Source organism: Fomitopsis serialis (genome assembly GCF_022376445.1).
Source record: "Fomitopsis serialis strain Sig1Antser10 chromosome Unknown B0H18scaffold_1, whole genome shotgun sequence".
In the NCBI taxonomy this organism is placed as follows: Eukaryota; Fungi; Basidiomycota; class Agaricomycetes; order Polyporales; family Fomitopsidaceae; genus Fomitopsis; species Fomitopsis serialis.
In genome coordinates this window covers 1,067,692-1,084,333 of record NW_025954961.1, presented here as the reverse complement: position 1 = coordinate 1,084,333, position 16,642 = coordinate 1,067,692, and the positions used below count along the sequence as shown (strand labels likewise).

At 59.0% G+C, this 16,642-nt stretch overlaps 4 protein-coding genes across 4 annotated transcripts; all 4 read right to left on the bottom strand.

Moving 5' to 3' along the window:
- Window positions 1–236: 236 nt before the first annotated feature.
- B0H18DRAFT_1091145 (clasp N terminal-domain-containing protein) lies at window positions 237–5,342 on the bottom strand (the record flags this gene model as incomplete). The annotated part of the gene is made up of 12 exons (XM_048032284.1): window positions 237–701; window positions 760–1,005; window positions 1,059–1,190; window positions 1,252–1,568; window positions 1,629–3,369; window positions 3,423–3,493; window positions 3,520–3,568; window positions 3,626–3,682; window positions 3,745–4,266; window positions 4,362–4,826; window positions 4,884–4,945; window positions 5,219–5,342. The coding sequence occupies 12 exons, from the start codon at window positions 5,340–5,342 to the stop codon at window positions 420–422; spliced, it is 4,068 nt and encodes a 1,355-aa protein (XP_047901228.1). The 3' UTR covers window positions 237–419.
- A 416-nt stretch (window positions 5,343–5,758) lies between these two features.
- On the bottom strand, window positions 5,759–8,723 carry B0H18DRAFT_967021 (HSF-type DNA-binding-domain-containing protein). Its single transcript, XM_048043388.1, has 7 exons — window positions 8,204–8,723; window positions 7,886–8,086; window positions 7,732–7,807; window positions 7,527–7,661; window positions 6,902–7,472; window positions 6,385–6,866; window positions 5,759–6,273 (listed from the first exon to the last, which is right to left on the bottom strand). The coding sequence occupies exons 1-7, from the start codon at window positions 8,390–8,392 to the stop codon at window positions 6,206–6,208; spliced, it is 1,722 nt and encodes a 573-aa protein (XP_047901227.1). The 5' UTR covers window positions 8,393–8,723; the 3' UTR covers window positions 5,759–6,205.
- Window positions 8,724–10,345: 1,622 nt separating this feature from the next.
- Window positions 10,346–11,800, bottom strand: B0H18DRAFT_14212 (uncharacterized protein). Its single transcript, XM_048036838.1, has one exon. It carries the CDS (start codon window positions 11,454–11,456, stop codon window positions 10,458–10,460), a length of 999 nt encoding a protein of 332 aa, XP_047901226.1. The 5' UTR covers window positions 11,457–11,800; the 3' UTR covers window positions 10,346–10,457.
- Window positions 11,329–14,549, bottom strand: B0H18DRAFT_967017 (Pkinase-domain-containing protein). Its single transcript, XM_048043387.1, has 10 exons — window positions 13,947–14,549; window positions 13,794–13,892; window positions 13,630–13,741; window positions 13,279–13,578; window positions 13,098–13,207; window positions 12,982–13,048; window positions 12,835–12,923; window positions 12,663–12,760; window positions 12,466–12,607; window positions 11,329–11,952 (listed from the first exon to the last, which is right to left on the bottom strand). Exons 1-10 carry the CDS (start codon window positions 14,397–14,399, stop codon window positions 11,656–11,658), a joined length of 1,767 nt encoding a protein of 588 aa, XP_047901225.1. The 5' UTR covers window positions 14,400–14,549; the 3' UTR covers window positions 11,329–11,655.
- Window positions 14,550–16,642: the final 2,093 nt, after the last annotated feature.

The following is a 16,642-nucleotide window of genomic DNA, read 5'->3' as shown; positions in this document are numbered from 1 at the left end:
CCGTAAGTGCTTAACGCAAGGCGGCAGACTCGACAGCGATATCGGAAGGCTACAGCCCCAACTCAGAGGCAAAAGGCACTAAGCTCTAATGACGATGAGTTAACGCGTTGACAAGCTGTCATTTGGTGACTTTGCTGTAAGCTGTCAGCAGCTCCGAGCAGATTCGGGCACATTTCGACGACGCGCGCAGCTCCGAGCAGCTCTGGGCATCTCCCAGCAGATGCGTTTTTCATTGGGGTTCATGATTGGCATATCATTCACTATCATGACAGTCGTTGCATGTCCTTCCGATCATCATATCCGGAACGAAAGATGGCCGAGGGAGTGCATAACAGTAGGTATGGGTATTATAAGGGAAGAACAAGATGAACGCGGTTATACCGGATGCTGAGGATGGCTTGACTTGACAGACCATCGATCTAGCTGTCAGAGGACGTGGTAGGAGGCCGTGGTGGCGTATTCGTGCGGTTGTCCAATCGTCGCATCTCTCGCTCGAGTTTCTCCGTCCGCGAGGGTCCAAGGGTTTCGGAGGTGTCTCTGCAGCCATGCTTATCGAAGAGGTAGGTCAGCAGATTCTTCTTGCCATCTGGCAACCCGTCAAGGAGTGCGAACAGATGAGCTTCATCACGCAAGACGAGCTGTGCAGCGATGATAGCAGCGGCAGCTGCCTCACGGACCGTGAGGGAGGTGTGATCGGACGCCTTTTATGTGAAGGTTAATCAATCTGACAACAGCCTGAGTTGCCAGATAGATACTCACGGATATCAGCGTGGCACGAAGCCGTGGCAACTCTTCCTCAAGTACTTCTGCTGGCAAACGGAGGATGAACTTGCCCAAAGCAACGAGTCCGAACGCATATGTCCCATCTTTGATCTCCGCGCTCGATGAATCCGGCGGAGTTGCATTGCGGAACGCACGCACGCACGCATGCAAAGTCGTCAGACCATATACAGCGTCGACACGCACCGCGAGGGCATCTCGGAACATGTTCGTGGCTTGCATGACCTACGAGCATGGGCTTTAGCAGTGCAGACGTCTCGATGACGTATGCCACCTACATTCGCCCGAGCGCAATACCTGACTTGAAGAAGCACGGAGAATATACCGGCTTCCTTCCCTTCGAGAAGCGGCCACTGGTTCACTATCATTTCCCACAGTACAATGAGACCATACTGCAGCTTCTCTTCGTCCTGTACGACATTGATGACTCGCGATCAGCAAGCGAACGTCTACATCATTGGTCGCACTGACCTGAGTCGGGTTCAAGTAGCTGATGAGAGCATCGAACAAGTGGTCGAGGTTTTTGTGTTGGAACCAAAAGCTCTTAGCAAGAGATGGCAAGGAATTCGAGCTGCCCAGCACGACGGGTGAAGGCGTGGGAGACGCGGCGAGGTCCGGGCTTGTCGGCGAGGAAACTTCAATCACGGCCATTTGGGTACAAAGAAGTGCCATGTTCTGCAGCGCGGGGATATCTGCAGAACCGTCTTCAAGCGCGGAGATGTACCCTTGCAGTTCTCGCTCACGATCCGCATCCTCATGACCCAATAGAGGGCTCGCAGACTTGATGACTGGCGATGAACAGAACGTCAGTCTTCCCGTCAGAAGGCACTGCTAACAAGTAGTCTCACGCGAAGTCCGTTTCCTCCACCATTCAGTGGCGGTATCGGTGCCATTCACCATGCTGAATACGTTTGCGCTCTTGCCATTTGCAGCTGGACTATCCTGGAGAAGCGCAGCTTGCTTCAACATTGCGGCGGTCTTGTTGACAGGGGTTCGTGGCGGCGACAATGGCGCCTTGGCGCTATTGGGACCCGCTGTCCTCACTTTCGTTCGAGGCGTACCCATAGCACCTCTCATCAAGGACGCGGGGATCGGCGACGCGTGAACACCGTCTTCTTCCGGCTCAACGAGCTCTAGCAGGCGTTCCGCCGCGCTCTCTGCTTGCTCTGCGCGGGCACGAAGCGCATCCTCGACGATTACTTGCGGCGCGCTGGACGGCGGAGAGTTGGTAGACGTAGACAGTGCCTTGGACGGCCCAGGCCGCGAGCTACTTGATCTTGGTGAGAAAGACGCAGCCTGGGAATTAGCCCTTGGCTTTGGAATGGGAGGATACATTTCGTAGGGCGCCGAGAACGACAGCAGGTTGACGGATTCGTCCATATCGGAGTCGCTATCTTCAGGGATCGGGATCTTCATGGCTAAAAGCAGGGACTCTTCCTCAGTGCCAGGATGCCCGTGCATGCCTGCTATTGACAATGACTCCCGGGGCAACGGCACAGCAGCTGCTGGCCGCCCTGGCTTATGTGCAGGGTCGGTGAATGTGATTACCGAGCTGGAAGGCGGAGACGCAGGCAATGCTGTGTGCACCGCTCGCCGGAATACAGACTGACTACTCGGAGGTGACTTCGGTGGTGAAGGGGGGACGACGAGCGGAGACGATGCGCGCCTGCGAAACGCGGAACCGGGACCAGGAGTGGGAGACGGCGGCGAAGCCGGGGGAGGTTGACCAGAAGAAGTCCGCGGCCGTGAAGACGTAGTGGTCCCTGAGCTGACGGACCGCGACATGGTGCCCGAAATAATTCTCGATCTCGGTGGAGATCGAGTTGTCGGAGACGTGGCGCGCACGCTGCCCATGGACGTACTCGCGGTCAATGGAGGGGACATATCGTGCCTGCCGGTTGGTGACATCGCTCGCACAGCTTGCGAGGTGCTCGTGGCCTGATGGCGCAGGCTTGGAGGCGCGGCGGCATTGGCCTTCGCTTTCGCCCGTGTAGCAGCAATGGCCGCCGCGACGCTGCTCTTTTTCGGCTTGGGAGTTTCCGTCGTTGAAAGAGCGGCGACAGCATGAGGATTAGGACATGCCCTCTCCACTTGCTTTCTCGCCGTCGAATCTAAGGTGTTCAAGATGGCCGCACCTTTCTCTGACCAGATGCTTTCGAAGGCCCAGAACGCTTTCCGAGCATTATCCCTAACCTTGGGGTTCGGGTCTCCCAGGCCTTTCTTGATGGTCTTCTCAAGGTGGTCCACGCCGCCGCTAGACTCGATGGCATGCTTCGCGCGTGCTCCGTGCACATCAAGATATACCTGTACATGTCCAAGGGCGTAATGTCTCATCTGAACGGACTTATCTTGCATGCAATTCCACAGCGTTGGAATCACGAACCGGGGTTGAGCTGAAACGTGGGCCATAATTGTGTCCGCGGTGTCTTGCGAGTGCTGTGCTGTTATTTTCTTGGTCAGGCTGCCCATTCGCAGGAGATTCAAGTACAGCACTTCGCAGCACGGATCGAGGTCGGCGCCGAGCGCGACGGCGAGCTCCGAATACAGCATGCACGTGTTCACGGCGACCGTTGTACGTAAACTGGCAAGCTGACGGAGTGTCAGCACGGTCAGCGGATTGTGTCTGTGCGAACAAAAGGTACCGTTTTGAGGGATGCGTTGATAAAGCTATTCTTCAATCCGAACAAAAACGCGTCATGGAAACGTGTGTGGACTTCGCCCTTGAGCATCCGCGCACACGCTGGACTGACTGTTCACGAGCCGCCCAATTGTGCTCGTTCTCCCTGCCCTGGAAGCCGAAAGGCGATCAGATCAAAGACCAGTTGTGTGCTGGCAGGTTACCCACCTCAAAGTGTCTGAGCATGGACGCAAATTCGTTCTCAAGGTCGTGCACCGATGCAACCTGAGTATATGCGTGATCAGCCCCGGTAATCAAAGCAGAAACACCCCTCGCATGTCACTCACGTAAACGGGCTTCACATCTGAACCGCTCGCGGAGGCAGCAATAGGGCTGTCAACGGGCGGGGGTGACACCATCGCGGACCGACTTGCAGGCCGCGGCGCACTGCCCACGCTGCTCTGACTCGCAGTCCGCGGGAGGCCAGCAACGGCAGCTTGCGTCGGCCGGCGATTCATGAGTGCGATGCTCGGGGGAACGTACTCCTTCTGGGCCGCGTCGCCATTCTCCGAGCCCGCGTCGCTCATGGTGCCCGGGGTGCTCGCGCCGCCGCTGCCGCCGGCGAGCACGCGCAAGAGCACGCTGTCGACGATGGTCTTACGCACGCCCTTCTTCGTCATCTCTTTCTTGAGGTCCGCCCGAGCCGCATCCGTCACGCCGGGCCCCGTGAACAGCTCGACGACCGACTGCCGCGCGCATTCACGCACATTCCCGTCGGTGTCTTCGAGGGCCTCGACGAGCGCTGGAAGGTATGCCCGGATGGGAAAGAGGTGGTGCGCGCGGCGCAAGTGCACGAGTGTCAGCACGGCCTGTACTCCACCGCGCCATGAAGCAGAGATTATGGACACCCACAGCGTTTGCTGCTGTCAGACATCCGGAACATGAACAGAGCACTGAGACGTACCTGTTCGCGCACCCTCCACACCTTGCTCGCGAGCCCTAGCTCCCTGAAATATTTCTCGAAAATCTGCATGGGGGTCTCGGGGCCCTTCCCCTCGCGCGACCGGTTCATCATCGCACTCGTCCCCCCACTCCGGAACGCGAACCCGCCCAGCAGTACGAGCGCCTCGCGCGCCTTCTCTCGCGACTTCTCCCTGCTGTCGCCGAGACGTTCGATGATCCCGCCTGAGGGCAAGAATGCGCTGAGCACTTGGCGGAGTGAATGCGCGTCAACGGCGGACGGGCTCGTAGAGGATGTGGACGTCGTGGGCGAGTTGGGCACGTTGGACGTTGAACGCGTCAGCGTATGCCGGGCGACGAGGAGGGGAAGGAGCGGGGGCAGCGCGGTCAGTGTCGCCGTAGAAAGATGCTGGTTTGCGGTCCTGAGGCAGGCCTTGAACACGGTGAGGGTCGCGTCCGCGTCCGGGATCTACGCAAGTCGCGTTCGGGTGAGGCTGCTGCACGACGAACGCGTCCGCACACGCACCTCCGCGCCATTCTCAAACTCGACCTGCAGCTTCGCGAGCGCGTCCACCTTCGCGTCGACATCTGCACCCGGAATGAGCACTTGGTATGACGGCACGCACCCGGCGCTACACGACGACAGGCAGACTGACCGGTTGCTTTGCTGCACTGGCTGATGAGCCTCTGCACTTGGACTCTGCGTCCGCCATGGGCGGCGGTCCGTATCAGGGCCTCAAAAGGACGCGTGATTGGACGGACGTGGCCGAAGTGGGACGGCCGAGGCAGGGCAGTGGACGGATTTGGGCCGGAAGAGGATGGAGGAATCGACGCGATCACGCAGGAGAGCCGCGCACGCACACATCGCAATCGCATCGCGCGGCGCCATCTTCAGCCACCGCCCGCCACGCGAGCCGCCTGATCGTTCGCCCCCCCAGTCCCCCATCGTCCCCTCCATCTCCGCGACGCTCGCTCTCGTCGCCATTTTCACCCACCCGCTAGGCGCATATCGGGCGCACCCGCCGTGTCGAGCTCGCATGGCTACATTCGCGTCAGCGGACGCGCCCGCCTCGCGTAAGTAGCAACCGCCGTAAACGCTGCTGCGCGCCTCGTCTCAGTACGGCTATGCCCCCCAAAGCGGAACAGAACGCGATGTGAAATGCTGCACGCGTACGGCGGACCCTCCGGTCAGATGCTCCCGCGGAGTTGGATAAGCATGCAGCAGCTGGCATGAGTCTACTGAACAGGCCACAGCAGAAGCCTCCCAGCGTTCTATGATGATCGCGCCGATACATCCACGGCCGCACTGTCTCCCCATTGACATGCACATATTGCATTCCATTCAATGCACGCGCGCCGGGGCTGCTGATGCCCCAGCGTAAATCACGTCGCTCACAGCCAGAAGGAGGATATCAATGCGCATCTTGGTATCTGGGATATATACATGGCAGCGCGAATTACCAGAAGAAAAGACGGTGGAGCATTGTACAGGGACCGAGTAAGGAGGAGGCGAAAGCAACTAACGAATACAGCGAACAGCTTTGCAAAGCAGAGTGAGAGATGGAAAGACCGAGATATGGGCAAGCGACAAACCAGCCACCGGTACGAGTCCTTGTCAAATGATCGTGATGAATGAACGAGCGAACAAAGATGGAGAGATGGAGAGATGTGAGACAGAGGACAGAGTGGCAGATGCTCCCGGCACCGCGATCAGACCTTTTCCGTGGCCCCCAGCCACTCCCCCGCCGATCACTTGCAAGCGAGACGTCACGGCGCCCCCTGCCCCGCCACACACGCTCGACATGACACCGGGGCCGACAACCGAGTGGCGCACGCGCGCGGGCAGACCTACATCTCGCCCTTAGCGTAGTGCGGGAGGTGTTCGTTCATCTGTACGAAGCCGAAGTCGGGTGAGACTAATGTCCAACCACAACCACAACGAGAAAAAAAAGCACGCCAAGTCAGCGACCGTCCACCGCCGCGCCTCCAGCGCTGCGCGTCGCGCACAGAGCGGACGAACTACTCACATCGGTTAATGTCCGCCTCGCCCGCCCCAGGCCCAAACCCGTCGCCTCCCGGCGTGTTCGCCGCCGAGCTCGATGTCGAGAGGCTTGACGCAGATGTCGACGGCCTCACGCTTCGTCCCGTGTTCACGTACATCCCGTGGCCGTGGTGCGACACATGCCCGTCATCTACTGCCCCATACGCGAAGTCGGCCTGCGCCGGATTAAAGCCATACGTATCCGTCGAGTTGAGCTGTATCATGCTCCGCACCCGCGTGATGTTGCCCGGGTGTTCATCAGGCTGTGGCGAGCTCGAAGGTCGCTCAGATCCTGCCGACAACGGCGGGTGCTCACCGTATGGAGACGGATAGGGATGCATCGCCTGGCTGTGCCTTCGCGCTCTCCGGATACTCAGCGAACTCGTGTTATATGATTTTGAAGATGGCGGCCTCGAAGACGAGGGCGTCAACGGCCGAGCGGACGACGGGTGATGGCTAGAGTTGGGTCTCGAGTAGTCGTGGTGGCCATAGTGTTGGGGGACTCGGCGTACGCGTCCGGCATCGATGACATCGACGACACAGAGTACCCCGACGTCGGCCTGCTGTCAGGCGACAAGCCACCGGCGCTGTAGTGGCCTCGGCTCATGGGAACACTACCGTAGGACGAGTGCGTGTTAATGGCCGGCGGGGTTGGGCGCGACGCGTTTGAGTAGCCGCCGTTCATGTTCGTACTCGGGTTCAGCAAGCTAGACAAGCTGCCGGACGAATGACTTGACGTGCTCGTGGGCGAAAAGCCCCAGCTGTTACTCGTCTGCTCTGTGTATGGGTATTGCGACGACGGTGACGGCAGCATCATCGCGTCGCGCGGCGCACTCTGGTACGTCATCGGGCTGAAGGACGCTGAGGACGGGGTATCGTCTGTGGGCGTTATGGGGTGCGTGATGTGAGACGAGTGCGAATACATGGCGTGCGACGACATTGGCGGATCTGAGGGAACCGTCAATGGAGGCAGCGTTCCACGCGCGTAACCAGAGGACCAGCTCGGTGCGCCCGCCTGACCGATAGGCGTGAAGGAGCCTGGAGACGAAAACCCACGAGGCCGTCCGCCGGTATCTGGACAAAAGATTTGTCTAAGTGGATTACAATAGGGTGAGATACTTTTCGTACCGAGTGGCGGTCGAGACGGCGGAATGGCGGGTACCTCATTGTCACGCTTGCGAGGCTTGGGGAGACGTGGGGGGACGCGACGCTTGAAGTTGGCGACCACTTCCGCAGGTGAGTGACGGTTCAGGGTCGGGTGTGCTGGGGACGTCGGGGACGTCGGGGATGAGTACCATGCCAGCGGGGTCACGTGTATAACAGAGTAACGTACACCAAGTGCTCGCGTCGGGGTCGTCAATGGCGGGATCGACGTTGCGAAGGTTGACCTTGCGCATGAAACCGTAGATCTGCATGACAGCATTGACAGGTGTTAGCGAGCGCATCAACGACGCGCCGGGGAAGGCTAAACGGTCGGTGCGGCTCACGTTGAGTTGCCGAGAGAAACTGGCAAAGCGGGACTGGCGATATACGCTCGGGAGGACGTGCAACGCGAGCTGCTCAGGCCGCTCGACGATGATGTGCTCGCCTGCTGGGTCCCAGCGGATCATGTGGTGGTTTTCGGGGCGTTCTAGGAGGCTGAGGGCGCAGTGGTGAGGGCGCGTGGAGGGCGAGCTGGCGGGGTGCCACTTACGCGTAAAGCTTGGTCAGGAACGTCGCCTGTGGTTTGGCAGCCTGCTGCTGCTGCGGGGTGTTCTCTGACTTTTGTGCGGGCGGGGTATCGTGCTTGGGGGAGTCGGACTCACGCGTGGGGGACGCGGACTGCTCCTGCGGGGAGGGGACTGGTGGTCATCGGAGACGGGGGCGGGCTGGGAGGTGTTGAGGAGCTGGGGGTAGACGATGCCCTGGGTGCTCTGGACGGGGTACTGCTGCTGGTCCTGGCGGTGGTAGGAGGGCTGGCGGTTGGAGTAGGTCTGGGGGTAGAGATCAGCCATGGCTGGAGGGAGGGATGCACGAAGAAGACGGTAGCGTGCAGGCGAGAAGAGGAGAAGCTGCGGGAGGGCGAGGATTCGCCAGACTTGAATTGGCGCGGCGCGAGAAGACGGGGGAGGATGGGTGGCAGCGGAACGTATTTGTAGAGTGCGCGGTGTGGGACAGACTGTCTGTGGGACAACGGTGGACTTACCGCCTGCACCGAGCACGGAATCGCCCGCCACAGACCCCCAGCACCAGGCCGCCGTCGCCAGCACTCCCCGGGGGGCGCAGCACGCAAGGTTCTTCCGCCGGAATCTTCGCAGCCCATCTCTGATCGAACGCGCGCGCCCGATCGGGCAGGTGCCCGTCGGCACTCCCCACCAGCCCTATCGCCACATCCCATCAGAGCCGCGCCGGGGTCCCCATTGGCTGCGTGGGGGTCAGTTCGAGGGTCCCCGCGCGCCGTTCCCACAGACCCTCGTCCCCGCTCTCGGGGTCCCGCGCGCCGCCAGCGAGTGGCGGCAGCACGCTCGCCCGCCGCCCGCCCCCGAAGGAGGACGCCCACAACGCGCTTCCCGTGCCTGCTCTTCGCGCGTACCGCCGGCTCGCGACACAGGCGCGCACGCCGCCGATGCAGTGTCCGCGCCCCCGCCTTCTGCGCCACAAGCCGATTGACCCTCCACGCCAACGCTTCTCCGATCGCCCAGATTTGCCGCCACCGACGCGACGCGGCCCGCCGCCAGCGCGTGCCCGACCCTCCGCCTGCCGCCCGCAGCCCAACCAAGCACCGCGGGCACCTCGATTCCCCGCACCAGGCGCCTGCCCTCCATTCCGGCCCATCCCCCATTCGCATGTCCACTCACCATGCCAGTGTCAGCGCGCGCGTCCCCTCCCGTTGTATAGCACCACTGCCAGCGTGCACTCGAGTCTCGAGACGCACGCGTGCTTGAATGCCGGGTGTCGCGACCCTCGAAGCTCGACGTCCTTGAATGAACCAAGATATGATCTATGAACGCGCTAGCGCCCCCAAAGCCCAGCGACCCGTAATCTGTACGTACTCGCCCGTTACCCCGTCTCGTCAGTCCAGCGGCACGCGTGCTCGCCCCGCGCCACTCCTGCGCTCCCTTTTCACCGCAACTCCCACTCTGAGCCCAGACGGGACGGCCCATGGACGCGCCGTGACGCAGGAGGCGTGAGTCAGGAGCATTCTTCGGGCTGGCACGCTAGGTATCATCGCGCATGCCGGCATACGCCTTCGATCTCAATGGGCTCTGACAACGGCCAGCCCAAACGCGGAAGGCAACCTGCACGACGAATGAATTCGATTATGAATAGCCCTTCCTGCGTCCCGTCACCGGCCTCCGGCAACTCTCCCTGTGATCTCCCAGCGGGAGGGCCGCTGTCTGTAGGCCTATGAGCCCCTGGGCCTCCGTCCACCGTCGCCGCCACTGGCTCGCGCGGCCAGGACCTCGGAGAGCTCCACATCTCCCCGCGGCTTCTTCGCACGTTTCCCGCACGCGCGCTCGTTTTGCCTCCGTCCTACGAACTCTAACCAGACACAGATCGCACAACAACGTACCCCTTTCGCCGTCCTCCGCGAACCTTGTGCGCAGCCCGCGTGCTCGCGCTGTGCCCCCGCACCAGCACTGCTGCCCGCGATCCCATCCGAGGCAAACAAGGACAGCCCGCACAGCCCGGCCGCACTCCCAATCATCTTCCAGCTGCGATGATCCTTCGCGCGCTCTAGCGCCGCGCGCCACCACGGCGCAGACCAGTGCCAGTGCGTTCGCAGCACTCTATGATCAAACCTAACACAAGCCCCGCGCCGCCCCTCGCAATTCAGCGACACAGGTTTCCGCATCCGTCCCACGAATGATGACCGGCCAGCAGATCAGCGTCACCACGGCGCGTGAACGCGCGCGCGGGAGGGGCCAGCCTACGGCACCACCGCAGCGCCCGTACCACAGCCCAGGACTCGGTGCGTATACTGCACGGTTGGACAGTGCAGACGGGCGTGCGCAATCTGTCTGCTGCCAGCGACTCCGGAGTGCCGCCGCGCCTGACGGGAGGACTGAGTGGGCCCGCTCAGCCGCCAGTGCAATCACCACCGCCTGCGCACTGGGCAGACGGCCTTCCAGATAGGCTGCCGCACGTCGACGTTCGACGGTCGTCGGCGACGGGCAGTCGTACCTTGATCTCCCCGCGTGGCATGCCCTCTGTCCTGTCCCGTCCCGTCCTGTTCTCATCACGCTCCGAGCTGACAGGGTACAGTCTGTCCCTCGGAAAGTCTGATATCACTGTCTGCAGGCCCGGCCACAGCGAGACCGGCGGCGAGACCTGCACTCGATAAGCACACCGTCCGGCTGTCCGATCGAGCGAACAAGCACGCATTAACCCTAATCCATCCTCGAGTACGTACGTACAGCAAAGACCACACGGGTATAGAACGGAACCTAATATACTTCCTTTGGTGCGTCGAATACCGGGAGCCGATCTAACTAAGTAGCGGGTGAATATGTATAGGCAGGTAGGGGGATATGTACGGCCGTCCGCCTCCGCCGGCGCAGACGCGGGTGGAGGCGGACGGGGCAGCAGAAGAATAGCGATGGTTATATGAATACGGATACGGATGAGTTGCGTGACGTTTGCGACCGTTGACCACAGAACACCAATCAGTGATGAATGAATGCCAAAGGAGTGCGAGGATGGGCGGTTGCAGGGAATGAGCGGCAGTGGACGTGCTGGTAGTACATGCATATGGTATATGTACAATTGAATGCGATGCAGAGACGAAGATGCGAACGAGCCATGCAGTACGGGACCGGGCAGCGCGGCAGGACAGGTCTCGAGTGTCCCTGGTAGGGCGGGCGTCGGGATTATGAAGGTGGGAATAAAGAGGTAGAGGGCGAGCTCAGACCGGGGTGCAGTCGCGCCATGCAGACAGGAGGCGGGGGACGGGGCGGAGGAGGGTGGAGGGGGTGAGCACGCACTGCCCGCCGCTGACGTTGACAGCCCGGACGCGAACGCAACCAGGAAGTTTCGAATCGGAAGAAGAGATCCATCCACGGTGAATCCGATAACCATAGACAGCAATGAATGCGCAACACAGGCCGACGAGGGATGACAGCAGAGTCCCCGCCGAGCCTCGAATCAATGTACACCAGAAAGCGCGCCCCCAGGCACGGAACACGGATGCCTCCGCACGGCAGGACATACCCACCCGCGCAGGCTCCCGTCATGTCTCCGCCTCAGCCCAGAGGCCCGTGCCCCGCGCGAGGAGTAATTAACTGTCGCCGTCATAGTGGAGTGTCATGCTGGAGAATCCGGTAAACAGGTCGACCGCTGCTGGCGGGGGGTCCATGCCGTCGTCTCCGCGTAGCCCCGGCGTACCTGGAACACCCGAACCAGCGACGCCTTGGATTGGAAGATGCTGACCGTACACAGCACTAGGAGCAGCCGACATGGGGCGGGGGGAGGCCTGGGGCGACTGCGAGTGTTGCTTCTCGAGATGCAGCGAACTCGATTCGTGCATTTGTCGGAAGTTCACAGCGTCGACGCCGTTAGAAACGGTCGGCACGATCTGTTGCGTGCGGCACCGTGCGGAGAGAATACGGAGGCGGGTTAAAAGAGTGTGTCGTAGTCACCAGTGGAAGAAGAGCGGTGCCGACGCGAGGTTCGCACGAAGCAGGTCCAGGACACCGGTAAAGTGACGTTGTCCGCGAGGTTGCACAGGGTGAGCACCGCCGAGAGATGGAATCGCAGAGGGGGCAGCAACGAAGAAAAGAGAAAGATCCAGTCAGTAAATAGCACAATAGCAGACATCGATATAATAGGATGAGAATGGAGCGGCATTTAGCGGCCCTGGAAGGTCGATCAGGCGCACAGGACTCGGCTATAGTGGCCTCGACTGCGACCGTTCTGCTTTTCTTCCCAAGGCCACCAGTATTGGTACTGGGACAGCAAATTTCCAGCTTGTCCCAAAATGGAATAGTGCTACCCAGCACCGTGGTGGCGGTGACGTCTCCCGCGAAACCAATGGGCCCGCGCGCTTCTCCATTCCGATGACACCATTAAATATGAACGTCAGGCTCACCGGTGGCTGCGTATTCCGCAAGAGACCCCAGTTGATTTTGGCAAACCACTTGTGCTGCTTGACCTCTGACGCGCCGGTCATACTTCCCAAACGAGTCAGCTCGCGCTTGTCCAGCAGGCGTGTGACAACATCCTTGCATGCTCTGGGGAATGACGCAAGTGAGCACATGGGCTCGCAGAAAAGGGAGATCCGCTTACGAAGTCACTTTAGGTGAATCCCGGAAATGCACAGGCAGATGAAGGATGTTATGGAATGTGTCGTTACGCTTCTCGCCCTTGAATGGCGTCGTCGCGTACTGCAGAAAGGTGCGACATGTGGTCAGCATCCGCACCGGGGTTCATTCCCCGCGTAGCGAGTCCGCGTACTCACAATCATCTCGTAAATCAAGATTCCCAGTGTCCACCAATCGACTGCGGACGTGTGTCCCGAGGATTCGATCACCTCAGGCGCGATGTATTCTGACAGCGACGTTATCACTCAGGGCCGAGACAAAGTTGCCAGAGAAGCGCGCCATACCTTCCGTCCCGACGAATGAGTTTGTCCGGAAGTCAGCAGTACACGACCGGGTGTCTATCAAAGGCATCTGCGCTCTGATCAGCGATTTACTCCGGTCCCATGAGAATCAGTCGTACCCCATTCTCAACCTGGTGAATGGTGGCGGGCCGGCCTCCAGGTTCACCAGACTGCTTTGCGAGGTCAAAGTCTGATAACATGATATGTCCGGACTGGTGCAAGAGGATATCTGGGAAGAAACCGTTCAGCACAAGAACCTTCAAGAGTCACATGCTGCGGCCCTGAGTAGACAGCACGCACTTTCCGGTTTCAGATCACGGTAGATGAAACCCATGAGGTGCAAGTACTCCAAAGCGGCCGTAACCTCTGCGGCGTAAAACCTGGACGCGTCTTCGGATAGACATTTTCCTGGCCTTGACTGCAGTGCACGGAAAAACTCGCCGCCCATACAGTACTCCATGCAGAAGTACAAGTACTGCTCCGACTGGAACGAGTGATAGAGTGTGACGATGAACGGGTGATTCGCCGTCGCTAGAATCTCTTGTTCAGTGAGGGCTCGCTTGATCTTCTTCCGCTCTATCATTTCCTTCTTCGACAGGACTACCACCGGTGTTCAGAACGGCAACAGAAGCCATGACGTGAAGTACTCACCCTTCATCGCGAACAGTTTACCTGTCTTCTTTTCTCGCACCAGGTACACCTTTCCCACATCACCACGACCCAGCATCTTGATCTTTTGGAAACTTTGCGGTCCAACCTCCACCTGCGCACGAGTAAAGATCATAGCGCACAGATTGAGGCATTAGAACACATACCGATTTGACCTTGATAGAATGGCTCGAATACGTTCTTCGGAAAGCCACCCTGCCCGGACCATCTGCCCCATTGCGCGCATTGGTCACCCGATCCTTGGTCTTGGATACGTTAACGAATGTCGTGCTATATGCACGATGCGGTTGAAGGCGCACCGGATACCCTCTTGAGGAGGCGGAGGAGACCGTCTCCAGAGAGTTCGTCCCCTGGTCAGATAATCCGTTCTCATGGACTGTATGTGATGGATCGCCAGGCGACAGCAGACCGTTCCGTGTACTGGTCCCTGGTGTCCGTAAGAAGAGACCCTTCGCGTTCGGCGCTGACGCGACGCGCCGAATGAAACGCGACGCGTTCGCCCCAATGGCTTTGGGCGAAAGCGGGCCCGACTTCGACGAGCTGGGTTGGGTGATCGTCGGGAAGCCTGTATGGGTTGGATCGGCAGTCATGGGTGGCTTCGTTCGCCCAAAGAGACGCGGCTTCTCAGCTTTTGACTTGGTACGCGTGCGCATCACGTCGTGGCCATTCGAGTGATGCACATCACTCGAGTCTAGATGACCATTCATGTATGCAGGCGTACTGGGTGTCCGATGAGGTGTCTTGGATGGCATCGGTTTGCTCGAGTCGCTTGACAGCGTATTCGAGGAGGTGTACGACGAGCGTTGATCGGGGGAACGAATGGAATGGGGAGTGAGCGACGGGTTAGGCGTTAGGGTGGCAGGCTCAGCGTAGAACGCGCCGTCGGTATCAACGGTCAAGGGGTGATGCTGCCGGCAAGCTTCTTCGACGACTGGCTTCCAATCCGAAAGATGGTCTTCCAAGCAGGTGCGCCGCCGTTGGGGCCAGAAGAAGCTGAACGGACGATCCCTGGTTGCTGGGGAAGTGCGGGGCTGGGAGGCTCGCCGTCGGTTTGCAGCATGCCGGAGAGCGAGCGAGCGGGAGGCGTACGGTGTTGAGAGAACAGAAGAGCGTGTGGGTCCACGAACGGGCAGGGAGGGTCGACCCTGAGCCGTGTTCTGGCAGCAGTGCGTTGCAGCTGGACGGGACCTGGGCGTGCTCAAGTAAAGGGTAATTGGGATTTCGAGCCCATTTTCGAGTAATGTTACACTGCGATTAGCTCAGCAGCTTGCCAACGCTCGTCGCTTCCTTTCGGGGTTCGCCGGGGCCTGACCGGGCGTGTCTAGTCCCACTGCTCATTGTGCATTTACCAGCCTCTTCTGCTTCGTTGTCCGTTCGCTGCAACAAACGAAACGCCAGCAATGTACAAGACCCATTCCATGCCGTACGGAAATTAATCCTAGTGCATGCCATGCGTGGCGGACAGCGCATGGTCTCGGCGCGGGATCAAATCATAATCAAACTCAGAGTTTCGGTTCCTCAAGTGGTATACGCTTTGTCAGGATTCAGAGACCTTGCTCAGCATTTTCCCAAGCTGCTTAGCAGACCTGTTCAGAGAAAATTCAACCATTGACTGAAACGGCCCAACCGTCGACACCAATGCCTCCGACATCTGAATGGGCTCAGTGGGATCAACTGGGAGGAAGATAACATTGTATTCAAGGTCAAGCGAGTGGGTTTGAAACGCGTAACCTTGATCATTTCAGGAAGCTCCGGTTGCATGACGACGTCTCATTCTCCAGGTCTGTGCGTACGGCGGAGGAATACTTAGACTCTAGAGCGTTGCAATTAGTCTGATCACACCGATAGGCTTCCCCGCTGATTGGCTAAATTCCGTCGACGGATCAAGTATGTGCAAATGTCAGAAGTATCATGCTTCGCCGAGGGGTTGTCACATACTGCCAGTACAGATAGGCTCTTGCGAGCACAGGGCCCAACTTCAGCCTATACGTAGGTTAGAAGAGACGGCACGGAAACCAGAATAGCAACATCCGCAGTGTAGCTTGTCGATAACGATTGCCAGACCGGATTAAAAGGCAGGCACACCGCAACGATGATGGGGACAGATCTTGGGACAGATACAGTATAAGCCTCGGGAGCGAGAGGATGCACCCGATTGCTCACCGAGCTGGCGCCTTCTTCAGTGATTCTTAGGCACACATGCAGTGATTGCATCGCGCCTTTGACTGAAAGGATGTAGTAACCGCTCAGTGTTCCTTTTGAGTTGTACGTTGAATTGTTCAGCAGCAATGATTGGCATGATCGATTGTTGGTCGATTGTAATTTGTCACTGCTATATTCTATACGACCTGTTACGATCATACCGGCGGTTTTGCCAAGTTCCACTGCGCTAGCAGAACCGGCAGCGATGAAATTCATATGTATGAGATCGAAGCTTAACTTAAGGCTCAGAGGAAGGCGGAGAGTGTAAGCCGAGGCTGGGCTGAGTGGATGTTCTATTGCGAGCATGTGGCGATGAACCGGAACGTGAGGCGGCAGTTGTGGCTGCCAGTGCCACCTGAAGTTCCTAGTAATTCGAACACGTCGTCACGTAGCCGGGTGGTTCGAACATTGAATCAAATATCCGACACGTCGTCAAGGGATCCCTGATACAGAAGGACCATCAAGTTGCGCTTTCAACGGCCTAGTCGTGACGTTGTGATACCCACTCACTAGGTGTACGACTCTGCACTCAGGCTGACCCGGGCTACGACGTAAACTTGGGACGTTCGCACATTACCAAAAGCTAAATGATCAATATTTGGACGATTATGGGTACTAGAGGAAATGATACGACAGATTAGTACTTCAACTATCACTGCTGAGATGGGTCTCGCACAGGAACGTTTGCAATTAATATTGACATTGTGATTTCGAGGCGCGCCTTTCGCTCTTCGCAGTTATGACGCCTACAGAGATCAGTCAATCGAAAGACGTACCATCCTACTACGTTGAC